Consider the following 13540-nt stretch of genomic DNA (forward strand, 5'->3'; position numbering starts at 1 on the left):
TATTTAAAGTGTTTTCAGTCCAAATGAAATGCTGATATTCTCCGCATGTACTCGGGCTTTTAATGGATGTTAAGCACTTTAGAATGCAAAAGGCGTTTCTCGGCAGGCACACTTTCTGACGGTGTGTGGGTCTGTTTAAATGGGTTCCGAGGTCATATCATAGACTATTATCATCTTCATCAGTTCACGTTAAATGAAGAGTGTGCACTATGAACTGAGAAGATAGGATAGGATGTTAACATCATATTGTGTGTGCTTTGTCATATGGTTGTCGCATTGTCATGCGAGTATTTGCTCTCTATTGGTAACACATGCCTTCTCCTGTGTTAATGGTTGCCCCTCAGAAATCAAGCTATGCTGCAGCATTAGCTTGGCAGTGAACAGCATCTAATTAGAGGAACATGCCACATACGAGCTAATCCTGGACAGATGCAGCATTAAAGAATGCCAAGGACTATGCATGTCTAGCCGTGCCTACAAAAAGGCATATTTGAGTTGAATGAAAGGAGGGGAGCATTTTTTTAAATACTTACATTATTTATGTTTCATTTCATATGCGGGAGCAATGCCTTTTGTTCCATTTTTTTCATGTTTTCTCCCTGAAGGTATTCAGCTGCGATCTGGAAGATGGATGTGATTGTCTAAAGTTTTAAACTCAAGGCTCGGGGGCTAGCACTGGCCCGCTGTTTAATTTTATTTGGCCAATAAAAATGAATCATGTTCAATAATTTAGTGCTTTTAATAAAATTACAAAATTGCAGCCTTCATTTTTGTTGCAAATGCCCTTTTAAAAAACAGGTATAATTCCATTTGTAGTGTATATATAAAAATACAAGACTACCACACATTTATATTGGTTCACAGTCATAATGGCCTTCCAATTTCTTTATATTAGTTTGTTTATGCTGTATTTGCTGATGACATGTGGAGACTGAGATCTCTCTAGTATTGTTTGCAGAAGTATTAAGTTTGTAATTGCAGCATTTTAGTTTAACTGCTAAAATCCCTGCGGTGTGTCAAATTTACAAGGCTTTTTTATGATATTGTTATGTATGCACAGGAGGATGCTCCAGAGACACAAATATTTCTATACATACACGCTATTAAGGCATTGAGATCCCATTCAAGAGTTTTATCTGCTTTTTTGTTTGCCTTTGGTCACTCTCATACAGCTATTTAAAGCCTTGATTGTCAACCCATCTCTGTGGGGTTCTATCAAAGTGCACACAACCACTAACATATCCTGAAGGCTTGCGTGAGTCCATGTAAGCACCCTGCCATCCTCTTCCCCTGCTTGACCGTGTTTGCGTGCTCCATCTCCGCAGGGGTGCTGTGGAATCTGTCGTCTTGCGACGCCGTCAAGATGACAATCATCCGCGACGCCTTATCCACTCTGACCAACACTGTGATTATACCCCACTCGGGATGGAGCAGCTCAACCTTTGAAGAGGACCACAAACTTAAATTTCACTCGTCGCTGGTCCTGAGAAACACCACAGGTTGCTTGAGGTAACCCCACACTCGACACAATTGCACCCTCGTGTGGGAAAGTGGTGTTCTGTCGTTTGCAATTTCTAAGGGTCATCTTTTGAATTATTGTATACTTTGTAGACTGGCAATGCATTGTGGGATGCATTAAGAGCATTACATTGGGAAAGACCTATCCTGCACTCCTTGTGCATTCAAAGAACACTTGAAAATAACAAACCTAACGCAGTCACTTTTGAGATGCTCTTTATGTTATTATATATAGTATAAAAACCATCATGGTGAAATATGACTCAATGCCATCTCACTCCTCTCCTCCTCTCATCTATTGTAACCACTGTGTGTATACACTCAGAGTAGGATGGAATGAATTCAGTCAGCCATTCCACACACATTTCATTCATAATAGATGCAGTGCAGGAATGATTACACACCTAGGATGGGCACACACTGATCTGTCTTTTTGTGTGTTTGCACATGCTCATGCATGTTTGATCTTCAAACAGGAACCTGAGCTCAGCTGGCGAGGAGGCCCGAAAACAGATGCGCACCTGTGAGGGTTTGGTTGACTCACTGCTCTACGTCATCAAAGCATGCGTCAACACTTCAGACTTTGATAGCAAGGTACACACAGGACAAAAATACTCAAGCACACATCCGGAGAGACATAACTAAAGGGACATGAACATAAACAGGAATAAAATAACCTTTGTGTTGTTTTTAAATTTCGTAATTGCCCTTCCAAATGGGTAGAAATCTACTATAATGCTTGAGTATGAATAGGGGAAATATGTGTGTATACACAGTTTAGCCATTACAAAAAAATGTGTTCTGTTGTGAATGGAGTCCTTCACATTATGATTGATATGTTTTCATTGCAACTCCCGTCTAATATGGAGCACACCTTTGTAAACCACCAGAGCAGACGTGTGCAGTGTTAATTTGCTCAGCTGCTGTCTGTCCCTGTGTAACCATCAGATAGTGGAGAACTGCATTTGCACGCTAAGGAACCTGTCGTACCGCCTGGAGCTAGAGCTGCCTCCGTCGCGCCTGATTGGCGTACAGGAGGTCGACGCCATTCTGGGAAGTGAATCGCCATGCAAAGATGTCAGCTCCAGCTGCTGGGGAAGGAAGAAGAAAAAGAAGAAAAAGAACTCACAGGAAGACACCGTAAGTGTTTTTCTATAATAAGCAGTGCTCATACAAAAGTGAGGGATTTAACGCTTTTGCCCGCTAACCTTTTAAAATATATCACTTCCTCGCTAAATATAGCGTTTTTTTTATCCTCAGTGGGATGGCGTGGGACCCATTCCGGGTTTCTCAAAGCCACCCATGGGGGCCGAGATGCTGTGGCACCCTGCGGTGGTAAAGCCTTACTTGACGTTACTCGCCGAGAGCTCCAATCCTTCCACACTTGAGGGCGCTGCCGGGTCACTTCAGAATCTGTCAGCTGGCAACTGGAAGGTAAACTCGTACCTCAAGGCACCATTCTATATTAGTCTTCCTTAGAATAACTGTGGACATGGCACGTTTTGGAGCAGTTTGCAGCGTACATCCGGGCTTCAGTGCGTAAGGAGAAAGGACTGCCTATCCTTGTGGAGCTCCTGCGGATGGATAATGATCGGGTGGTATGTTCGGTGGCAACCGCACTGAGAAACATGGCTCTGGATGTCCGAAACAAAGAGCTCATTGGTAAGAGCCTCATACTCTTACTCAACCAACAAAAAAACAAATTTTGATGGAATGCCAACACCAAAATCTCATCTAAATGTAAACATCACTGAGGTGTACAGAAAGTAGCACTTAAGTGTCGTTGTTTATTATTATTATTGTTATTGTTATTATTATTGTTATTATTATTATTATTATTATTATTATTATTATTGTAACATTGGATGCCACTGTACCAAATTTGCATGACAATTTGCGATTTAACTGACCAGGATGTCATTTTGCAAACTATTTTGGTTGGTTCATTTATTCGCCTTTCTATAAAATGCCATCTATACAATCTATACAATCGTTCTCCAATGACCCTAATGTTCAGTAGTTCATAACTGCACAAATTCTAAAAATGCTGAGGCAACTATGACATACAGTATCCCTCACTGCCTTATCATGACACCAAAGTCATTCATGACCAGGACAGCTCAGTTTACCATGATAGGAAGTGACATAAGTGAATATATTGCACCTGCACCTGTAACCCACACACCATCATGAGCATAAGGCGCTGTCATAAAAAATTAGCTCCACATTTCCCTCCTCCCTCTCAGGGAAGTACGCCATGAGGGACCTGGTCAACCGCCTCCCTGGGGGAAATACCACCTTGCTGTCGGACGAGACAGTGGCGGCCATCTGTTGCACCTTGCATGAGGTCACAAGCAGGAACATGGAGAACGCCAAGGCGCTGGCAGACACGGGCGGAATCGAGAAGCTAGTCAACATCACCAAGGGCAAAGGAGACCGGTATGATTGTGCAGTATGTTTGTCAAAAGCCAAGATCATATTAGACACGACTTGATAGTTTACAAGTGCCAGAACACATTTCATATACATATATGAAGGATGAGGATATATATATATATATATATATATATATATATATATATATATATATATATATATATATATATATATATATATATATATATATTGTTCATATATATTTGCTGTATGTGTTTCAGGTTTTCTCTAAAAGTGGTCAAGGCGTCTGCTCAGGTGCTCAGCACATTGTGGCAGTACAGAGATTTACGTGCCATTTATAAGAAAGTAAGAATCTGCTTTCATTTGTATTCCTTTTTTCACTTTTGTGTATTTCACATTTGAGTCAAATATTTGTCTACTTCCTTTGTGCTTTCCTCACAGGACGGCTGGACTCAAAACCATTTCCTCACTCCCGTATCCACACTCGAGCGGGACAGGTTTAAATCGCAGCCCACCCTCCCCACCAACAGTACTCAGCTGTCCCCCCTCAACCACCCTGGTAAAGTCGTGTTACTTTTGGCACTGGCCGCTGCTTTGCAATAGTCCCTCCGCTGATGGGCGACTTTTCTTTTCGCAGCCGCCAGCGCCATGTCGTCTCCCGCCATTCGCGATCACGGCCTGAGAGATTATCCGAGAACACAGTCAACTATGCAGTTTTACAACTACCCAGTGGACAACAGTATTCACCAAATCCAGTATACAGGTAGTGGCACTGTTTCAAGATTAATCTTTGCTAAAAACATCCTGAAGGCAGCAATGCAGCAGCACACAGATAAGCTCATGGAAAGTAGATCCACTTTAATTGCCCTCTTCCCTCCGGTTTCCTCAGAAGGGCAGCATTTAACTTGCTGTGTCCCTCGTAATGCTGACCTGCGCATTCACTTCCTCATCCTGCCAACACATTGCAAGCCATTAGCGCCACCAAATTGCCGCCAGACTTTTGATGTGCCAGCCCCAAAACACAACATCATTGTCAGATTTGATTTAGACAGTTTTTTTGTCCCAGAATGCATATAAATCGAATTTTTAGTTGAGCATTCCCGAGATGGACGTGTTTTGAGGAACCGATTTAGGACCAACCTCAAGGCATTACAGAACTGCGGGCCCAAATACTAAAAATGACCAAAAAATGGCTGCTGTGGTGTTTTTTTTCCCTTTGCTTCTTCTCTTTTGCTTCAAATTTGGTCCTTTGTCAGTTTAACAGGCCCTACATGAAAGCCGCACAGCACTAAAATGGACTTGCTAGTCCACACTGGACCACACAATGGTGTTATTATTGCAAGTTGGGGGTGAGGGGGCTCGAGAAGGTACGCCAGAGGAGAGCTCTCGCCTAACTGGCAGTGAAGTGCGAGAGCAGTTCAAACAAAAAAAGGGGGAAAAAAGAGCAGCAGTGGAAACGAGGCTTTGTGGATTCCTGTGGCGAGACTGCATGCCAACGTAAATCCCAATCCCTGTGGGCAATGTAAACAAGTGGAATTCAGCATCCTGGCCGGCCGGCACTGTGATTTCCCCTTCAAGCACATAGCTCGTCTGGATCTGCATATATTAAATTGTAAAAAGGTTTTTGACTTTGATTGCAGGTTCTGGAAAGCCTTCACCGTATTACTACCCGTCACCCACGCGGGAGGAGCCCAGACGAACACAGGTGAGTCAAAGTACGAGTATGTTTGTTGGCACCACAAAGGGGAACACGGGATGTGGTAGTTGTGTAGTCATGCCTTTCGGATAAAGAAAAAAACAAAAGAATAATTCTTTTATGCATCCCTCCTTTTCACTTTTAATCTCACCAAATTCCTACAATCTTCTTGTATTGCAATTTTATTCTACTAAAATGATTATTGTAAAATTATAAACTATTAATGTAATTAAATTTGTTTATTTAAATTTTGATTTTAAATTTGCACTTTACACCAAATTAAGAATATTTCCACCTTTTTGGTTTGCATTTTCCAACGCAACACACTTTGTTTTGTCTTCAAGGTCAAATATCAATGAAATTGACTTCTTTGCCAGATAAATTCAGCAATTGTTAAGTTTAATTAAATATGCTTCCATTGACTTTTACATTAGTCTCATCTCTCTTGAGGCCTGTTAGGTGAACATCATAAAAGAATGAGAAACCACCCGCGGAAATCAATGTTTTCCTCTCTGTGCTGTCTAATTATTGGACCATATTAACCCGTAATGCAAAAAAAAATTGATTTACATTCACTTTAAATAAAATATAAGTTTACGCTTTTGGGGTTTATTATTGACGTGGTATTAATTTCCTTTTCAACTCTTCTTCCTCTCAGCCTTTGTATTTCACCGACGAGGTCGGCAGGAGGACATACGACCCATACAGGATGTTCGTGCAGCATCCGCACGGCTACGACGACGGCTACGCGGACGAAGTGCTGACGTACGTGCCCGCCATGGACTACGGCGGGCAGACGCACACGCTCAAGGCCACCAACAACTACGTGGACATTTACGCCAGCACGCGCAGGCCCTCTTACCGGCCCGAGCAGTACCCCGGATCCCCCGACTCGTGGGTCTGAAACGCAACCACGAAGCGTGAACTTGACTTTACAAAAACTACATGTGAAAGTGCGTCCATGTGTGTGCTTGTGTGATATGGTGCTTGTAATAGTCTACACAGCCCTATTCAGACGCCATTTCAAAACTTTTCCATCATTGTTTTTATTTCAAACCGGCAGAACTCAACTTGAAAAATGCAGCTAAGAATTCTAAAGTGCACGTGTAGTAAAATAAAATGAGATGAGGTTATGGATCACAATCATGGAAAAGGGTTTTGAAATCATCTTGGGTTTATTTTTGTACAGCACAAAAACCTGTCATTGGAACAGGGGTGTGTAGATTTTTTTATAGCCATTGTACGTAGGGGAGCGACAGCAGAGGGAATTATGGAATGTGTGCCAATAGAAGGGAATTAGTTTAAGTAGTTAAGGGGGTACACACAACAAAATCATTGTTTTAACCCATTTTTAAAATGTAAAAAAAACACGTCACACAGGAAAAAAATCTGTAAGGATATTATGACGTTTGATGGTCAGCCACAACTTTTGGTGTACATCAAGAATGGAAAATGCATCTTAACACTGGATAATCTTTCAGACATCCCGGATACATTCAGATTCAGCTAATCATCATGGGCGTGTGTGTACCCCATTTTAGAGACAAAAAAATCATGCGGGGGACAAAACTGGACATGATTGACAGTCCTGCTTTGTTTTAGATGTTAGATTTTTTTTTCCCAACTTGTAAAGGCGTGAGTCATGTGGTGCGAGGATCTGCGAGAAGAGTTAAGATGGAGGTTGTTTATGTAAGTTCCCAAGCCAACGTTGATGGACGCAAGAAAAGATTGTACAAAAGGATGAAAGTGTTACTGTTGTAACCATGTTGTGTTTCCTTGTAAATACAGTACATGTGGCCTGGTTTACGCTCATCTGCACTGCTATACAAATCATGAACTTGTGCCATATTAAAGCTTTAGAGATGCTGTATATTGAAATATGAAGAAAGTATGTGGAGACGACCGTGGCATACGTGCATAATTCAAACATGAGATGATAATAAAAAAAGGACAGTTTTGTTTTTTACATCGTGTTGGCTTTTTTAAAAATCTCATTTAACCTCAATGATGCCTGAAGTTATGAATTTAGCAATTATACATGAAGTGGTGTTGCAGGAGATTGAAAATTTCAGTCATTAAAAAAAGACTATTTAAATCCTTAAATAAATTATTTAAAAATACAAACTGTTTAATAAATTAAAGTGGATGGATTTCAAATTGGCCCTTGCATCCTTTGAGTTAATAAAATCTTAAAGAACACCAAAAATATGGTGGGAAATTGTATTTAAAACTAATATGACGTCATATTACAAGGCAAGGGGTGCGGCTTTTAATTTGTGACGTCAGCTGCTGTTGAGCGTATAAAAAAACGGAGTAGAGCAGCATCGAGAAAAGAGTTTGTTTTCTTTCCCCGAAAAGTTTGGATGATGGTTCAACCAGGCAGCAAAAGTGGCCCCAAAGACACTCGCTTGCTCAAGGCTGGACATCCTCCTGCGGGTAAAAGGCCATTTTAAAATTACTTCGCTGTAAGTTGTTTTGTTTTGGCGTCTTCGACGCACTGAACTTGCGCTCGAATTGGAGTCGCTTCCAACGTGAGCATTCTATTCGATTTATTTTCACTTTTTCCCAACTTTCTTTTCCCGTTTGTTGTGACTAACTCAACAATAAAATGCATCCTTTCGTAATGTATTCAATCACAAAATGACAATCCAGTGACGCGCTTATTGAATTCATGTGTGTGCGTGTTTTTAGGAATGTTTGTTTTGGGGGGCGAGGCTTGTAATTGCGTTTTATGGATTTTGCCGAGGAGTAACACGCATATTTTTCCCTTTACCTTGCATTTTAATTGGTTTTCTTTCCTTTTTTAAAAACAAATTGACGATTTTTATTAAATAAATGCAACGTTGATAATTTCTTTGCCTAAGTAGAAAAGAGTAGCTGTCCAACAGTTCTTGACTATCAAATGTTTAGTTTCTATTTGGTTCTTTTTGCCTCTCTTTAAAACTATTCTGGGCCAAAAAACATCTAAAATCAAATGACTACTATTAGTTTGAGTTGATTGCCATGATTACTGCAATTCAACAACCCTTTAACCAGTTAAGGCCGGAGGCAAGCGAGTGGCTAAGAAGGGCTCGGAAGAGGCTGGCCCCCATGGGACCCCGGAGAAGGAGACCAAGAGGTCTGACAAAGCCAGGTAGGTATTACTTATTATCATTTAGAAACCTGTTTTGAACTTAAAGAATAAAATCTCTGTTGTACATATTCATGTGATCAGTCAGTGAATTATTTTTGTCTGTTTACAACAGGATGCAAAAAGTGAGTCTTCTTCTGGGAGGAACTATTGACAAGGTAAGTCTGCCTTGCTCTTGAAATGCCTGAGGTTTCTATTAATAGCTATAGATGCCAAAATTGAGTTTGTTACTGATAATGATTTCAACTTTTGGCCTTGTTTAGCTTAGCCACGACTTTCCCGAGACCCCTGTGAGTGTGAGGCACAGCAAGGTGCGGCCCGCCGTGGAGAAGCCTCACTCACCTCGTCTCACCTTCTGCATCCAGCAGCCCAGGAAGTTCTAAAGGAAGACATTTTGATGTTTGCTAATGCTTGTAGATGGATGCTTCTTCTTTCAATGCTCTACACTTTCCAGAAAAGAAAATATCCTCTTTGAATAGCATGAGCCCCTGTGTGCTTATATTTGTTTAATGACTGTAGTATAACGTTTCTGTGTGTAAAATGAGGTTTGTGATGTTTAAAATGTTCAGACTTTTTCTCCATTTCTTTGTACTGTTTGGAATGTTATACATGTAATAAAACTAGATTCTGGCAATGTTGTTGTAATGGCTTAGGTTGTCCGCCAGGTAGCGACAAATCACAGGTTCATACAGGGAAGATTCCTACAAATTATTCAAAACAAGTGTGACTCTTTAAACAAAAGGATTGCGAATAAATATAAATACTTCTTGCCAAGTATGAAGCCTCCAGAGTGGATTATTTTTTACATGAATGTCAAATTAACACACGCTAAGGCTTTATATTGCCACTAGGTGGAAGTATTGCCTTGCAAAAAGGATTGTAGTACTATTTAATTTATTAGTTTGGGCTCTAGTGTTTGGATAGATTTTCATATTCACATTCATATTTAATTTAAAATGCATTAAAGATTCATAAATACAACAATACAAAACAATGTTGGTTTATAATTTATAACTGGTGTCCAGTTCTATGGATGCTAGAACTTTGTTGGGTCAAGGTTCTAACTACCAAACAGGGTTAACTCTTAAAAGAGGATGTAAAACTTTGGCATTGCATATTTTTGCCAAAACATGAGAAAATAAAGAAAAATTGGAAAAACGTAAATTTGGCCATTTTTTTGCGTTCGCAACCTCGAAACAGTGCCTCTAACGAATTGGTCCTGATGGTAGTATGTCAACGTCAGTACTGAGGCGGTAAAGGAGTGGTTTAGGAGAGGAGGCTGGATGATGAACCGGTGCAGCCCACCGGGCCTTCGATGATGAGCCACCCGTACGGATGACCTCATGCTGGGAAGTAGGAGGAGTCCTGCCACGGAAGTCTACCTTAGAGCTGGATCAAGTGGGAGCAAAAGAGTTTTTGGAGTGTGTGGAGTTATTCTCAAGTGCTGCGGGACGCGATTTTTCTTCTCTAAGTGGGAATTATTAGGTAAGATGTAACGTTTTTGCTATTGTGATTATAAATGCTAAAAGTAGCGACTAGGGTTGCGCCTGGAGAAATGTTTGGGCATGCCCTGCGGAGCAGCCATAACTTCCAGGGGGACTGACAGCGTCTTGGGGGCTTCACGGACAATCCACCATTCGATCATTGACGATTTGTCAGATCGACCTTATTTTAAATATTTTTTTTAGTAATCGCCATATTTTACAGCTTGGTGTTATTGAAAATGTCAACTTGGCGAACACGTGTTGAATCAAACTTTTGGCTGAGGTAGCGTCGCCCTAACGCACATATGGGCAAAACCAGGTAATGTTTATCATGTTGAACGAGCTTTATAAATTGATCTGATCTTCCGAGTCATTTGTTTTATATCTGTTTTTTCCTAAAATCTAACTATGTTGTGTACGACAGTGAAATCCGGATGAAAAATGTCTAATAACTAGAACGCACACCTGATATAAAACAAAACGCACACTCGATATAAAGCAAAATATTCGCGATTTAACAAACTTTATGTAACCTTAATAGTTAATATGATTGTTGCGTTTATATCAATGACTAATTGCCATGACTCATCGAGTAGCCCCAAGTAGTGAAATGATCAAGATAATAAAAAAAAGACACGGATATGGAATTGTTGATATGCATAATCGTTGGCCCGAAGAAAAAGTGAATTTCACAATGCAATTATTAACCCGAATACATATATTCTTCAAAATCCTGCCTCCACACCCCTGAATTAAATGTGTTATTCGATGTCAACAGCTACCATATGATTCCAAGTTGGATTCAAAACTATTATAAACAGTGTTAAATTTCCACTGAGAGTCAGTCTGGCTCCCAGTTGACATAGAGATACTTACTATTAAGTTTCCACCACCCCCATTTCAGGGCAATTTTACTCTGATTAAGGGATCATTATAGTGCACTGTAATGCCAGCTTGATGCTTCTTCACTTACCACAAAGACGTGGTAATAGAGAAACGCACCACAAGAGACTGATTGCCGTTCAGTCTGAACAAAGCCTGGTTTCCATGGTCTTCAGGGCCGTTGGCTCATCGCAGAAGCTGGCGCTAGATTGGCATGGTTACGACTTTGGAAGGGACTTTTTTGAAGGGAGTGACTTCATTGACGTACAGGGATCTTCATGAATCTAAGGCTGATGACGAGGGTAGGAAAAGGTTTGCCATGTTTCTTTTTTTTCTTCCAAATTTGAATTCCGTCCTGGTTTCTTGGAGTACTGAAAACTGCCAGGCCAAATGTCAGTCATATCGCTGCAATGGTTAAATAATATTGCATCCTTTGGGTGGAATGTCAAGATAATAGGTGTGAATATTTTCCTCTAATGTATTTTTATGTCTCCCAAAAGACGAGTTGATATAAGCGGAGTGTATTATTCAAACTTGATTGCTTTGTTTATCAATTTATTGGCACTTGCACTATACGATTACATAAACAACTGGAGGATGCCTTTCTTGTGTTTATATTTGCAAGGTAAACATACAAACGTTTAAGTATCCTGTTCATAAACATTCAAATGATAGCCAGTCCCACTGACACACTTTTTTTTACTGTGATTGTAAAATAAATGGCAAGATCCCCATTCAATGTCATAGTTTAAGTTTTGTTCGCAGCCTATGCAGAGGTACTTGTTAGTATGTAAAGCATGTGATAGTTTGGGATTGAAAGTTCTCCTGTGTTACAGCTGTTCCTGCTTTACATTTGTGGAAAGACCCTGAGACAGAGAGAGGGGGGGATAAGTACAGATGCTGTGAGCCCCTCAAAGCAAACAGCCTTCAACTTTTGGTAACTTTGCAAAGCTGTGCTTTTAAGCAAAAATGATTCAACCCATTCACAGTAGTTCACCCCAGCCCCCAAGTAGTCGATTGCTCTAGGGTGACATTTTCTTGCCAAGGTGCCCTCAAGGAAGTCGGCAGAACACAACAAAATCTCTTTATTAAGTATTATAGCTTCCACTATCCTGGGGAGATTTCCTAAAATAATTTTGAGTGTGTCTATGGAAGAACACGCATGAGCGCTGAGGTCACAAACTCTGTTCGAATTCATCCCAAAGGTGTTTGGTGAGGTTGAGTCAGACGCTTCCACCCAAAACAGCAGTCGTGTTGGAACAGAAAAATAACTTTCCCAAATTGTTCCCACCATGATGTAAGAATGGAGATAATGTTTAAAATTTAAGGTAGGTACTGTCATTTGAGACTAATGTATCTGCTTCTCAAAAACTGTTTATTCATATGTTCCATTGTAAAGTGCTACACTGTCCTACCTACCACATTGACTCATTGGTCTCTCTTGCTGACCCGTGTCCACGAGACGTAGCATGACGTTCCCTCTGAGATCAGCACGAGTGTGTGACGCTGTATATGCAAACACTGTTCAAAGAATAGAGCAGCACAGTGTGAAATTGCATAGTCTGAGCGTGCGCATATTTGTGGCAGTCAGACCCCAAAAAAAGTACCAGTAGAACAATACTCGGGAATGTTAGTCTCTAAGGTCAGCCATTGGGACGTTTGCACTTAGTTTCACACTTCGAAAACCGCTCGTAAAACTCCCCAACTTGTTTTAATGTTGTTATTTATAGGCAAAATAATCCAAAAGATAAGCGATTTCGAAGGCAGCACGGTGGTTTCGTGGTTAGTATGTCTTGGTCTGCCTTAAAGTTCTGAGGTTCTAAGTTTGTGTGTCGCCCAAAGGCAGATGGGATGGACTTCAGTTCTTATTTAACCTATATGAGAAAAAAGCACTATAGAAAATGAATGTGATGATTATTTCCATACCTGACATTGCGTGAATTGTTAGCTGGCAGCATTTATCATATTTTTAGGGAATATAAGTTAAATGTGTTTTTCTTTTTCTTTCTTTTTGGGGAGAGTGAGAAAATTACAAGGGTTTAGCTACATTTAATAAGTGATATTCACATGAATTTGATGATTCATCAAAGTGTTTTGTGGGATGTGAATGGTATATTTGTTCCAGGATCACTTTTGAGTAGTTTGACATGGCCAAATTGGCTTGTGAGTTTGCCTTAGTACGTTATATCATCCATAAATATACGTTACACTAAGAGTTGTCAAGACAGCTTCATGCACATTATTGCCCATGGCTGTCTTGGTTTGGATTTCATCCATTTTGTCAAATGAAGTATGACATTTATGTGGGAAAACATGCACAGAGTCTTCTCCTGTCTTTGTTAATTTCAGGTTTAGTCACTTTAAGAAGCCTAAGATGTAACTGTAAGTGCTGAAAATCCTGTAAAAGATGCCTGGAGTCTTTGGAGGGTAACC

At 40.4% G+C, this 13540-nt stretch overlaps 3 protein-coding genes across 8 annotated transcripts in view; all 3 read left to right on the top strand.

Annotated features, from left to right (window-relative positions):
* The window catches only part of LOC144086726 (plakophilin-4-like), a 40112-nt gene extending 32535 nt beyond the window's left edge, over positions 1-7577 (top strand). For all 5 annotated transcript variants that reach the window (XM_077616779.1, XM_077616777.1, XM_077616778.1 and 2 more), the window contains 11 exons: positions 1326-1509; positions 1995-2112; positions 2467-2658; positions 2779-2952; positions 3030-3180; positions 3765-3957; positions 4176-4260; positions 4357-4474; positions 4553-4678; positions 5556-5620; positions 6270-7577. In XM_077616779.1, the coding sequence (XP_077472905.1) occupies positions 1326-1509; positions 1995-2112; positions 2467-2658; positions 2779-2952; positions 3030-3180; positions 3765-3957; positions 4176-4260; positions 4357-4474; positions 4553-4678; positions 5556-5620; positions 6270-6515 (1652 nt within the window). In that variant the 3' untranslated portion in view covers positions 6516-7577. The remainder of the gene's footprint in view (positions 1-1325; positions 1510-1994; positions 2113-2466; positions 2659-2778; positions 2953-3029; positions 3181-3764; positions 3958-4175; positions 4261-4356; positions 4475-4552; positions 4679-5555; positions 5621-6269) is intronic.
* A 318-nt stretch (positions 7578-7895) lies between these two features.
* dap1b (death associated protein 1b) lies at positions 7896-9375 on the top strand. Its single transcript, XM_077617289.1, has 4 exons — positions 7896-8047; positions 8648-8744; positions 8857-8899; positions 9005-9375. The coding sequence occupies exons 1-4, from the start codon at positions 7975-7977 to the stop codon at positions 9122-9124; spliced, it is 333 nt and encodes a 110-aa protein (XP_077473415.1). The 5' UTR covers positions 7896-7974; the 3' UTR covers positions 9125-9375.
* Positions 9376-10025: 650 nt separating this feature from the next.
* The window catches only part of tanc1b (tetratricopeptide repeat, ankyrin repeat and coiled-coil containing 1b), a 65292-nt gene continuing 61777 nt past the window's right edge, over positions 10026-13540 (top strand). For both annotated transcript variants that reach the window (XR_013304590.1, XM_077617009.1), the window contains exon 1: positions 10026-10226. Coding sequence is in view for 1 of the 2 variants with exons in the window: in XM_077617009.1 (XP_077473135.1) it covers positions 10085-10226 (142 nt within the window). In the remaining variant the exon portion in view is untranslated. The remainder of the gene's footprint in view (positions 10227-13540) is intronic.

This window comes from Stigmatopora argus, chromosome 13 (genome assembly GCF_051989625.1).
Source record: "Stigmatopora argus isolate UIUO_Sarg chromosome 13, RoL_Sarg_1.0, whole genome shotgun sequence".
Classification (NCBI taxonomy): Eukaryota; Metazoa; Chordata; class Actinopteri; order Syngnathiformes; family Syngnathidae; genus Stigmatopora; species Stigmatopora argus.

Excerpts from the sequence above, each read along its gene's own strand:
- dap1b (XM_077617289.1), top strand. The coding sequence starts at position 7,975 with ATGATGGTTCAACCAGGCAGCAAAAGTGGCCCCAAAGACACTCGCTTG. Across the intron at positions 8,048-8,647 it reads GGCTGGACATCCTCCTGCGG|TTAAGGCCGGAGGCAAGCGA; the intron begins GTAAAAGGCCAT and ends CCCTTTAACCAG. Across the intron at positions 8,745-8,856 it reads AAGAGGTCTGACAAAGCCAG|GATGCAAAAAGTGAGTCTTC; the intron begins GTAGGTATTACT and ends TGTTTACAACAG.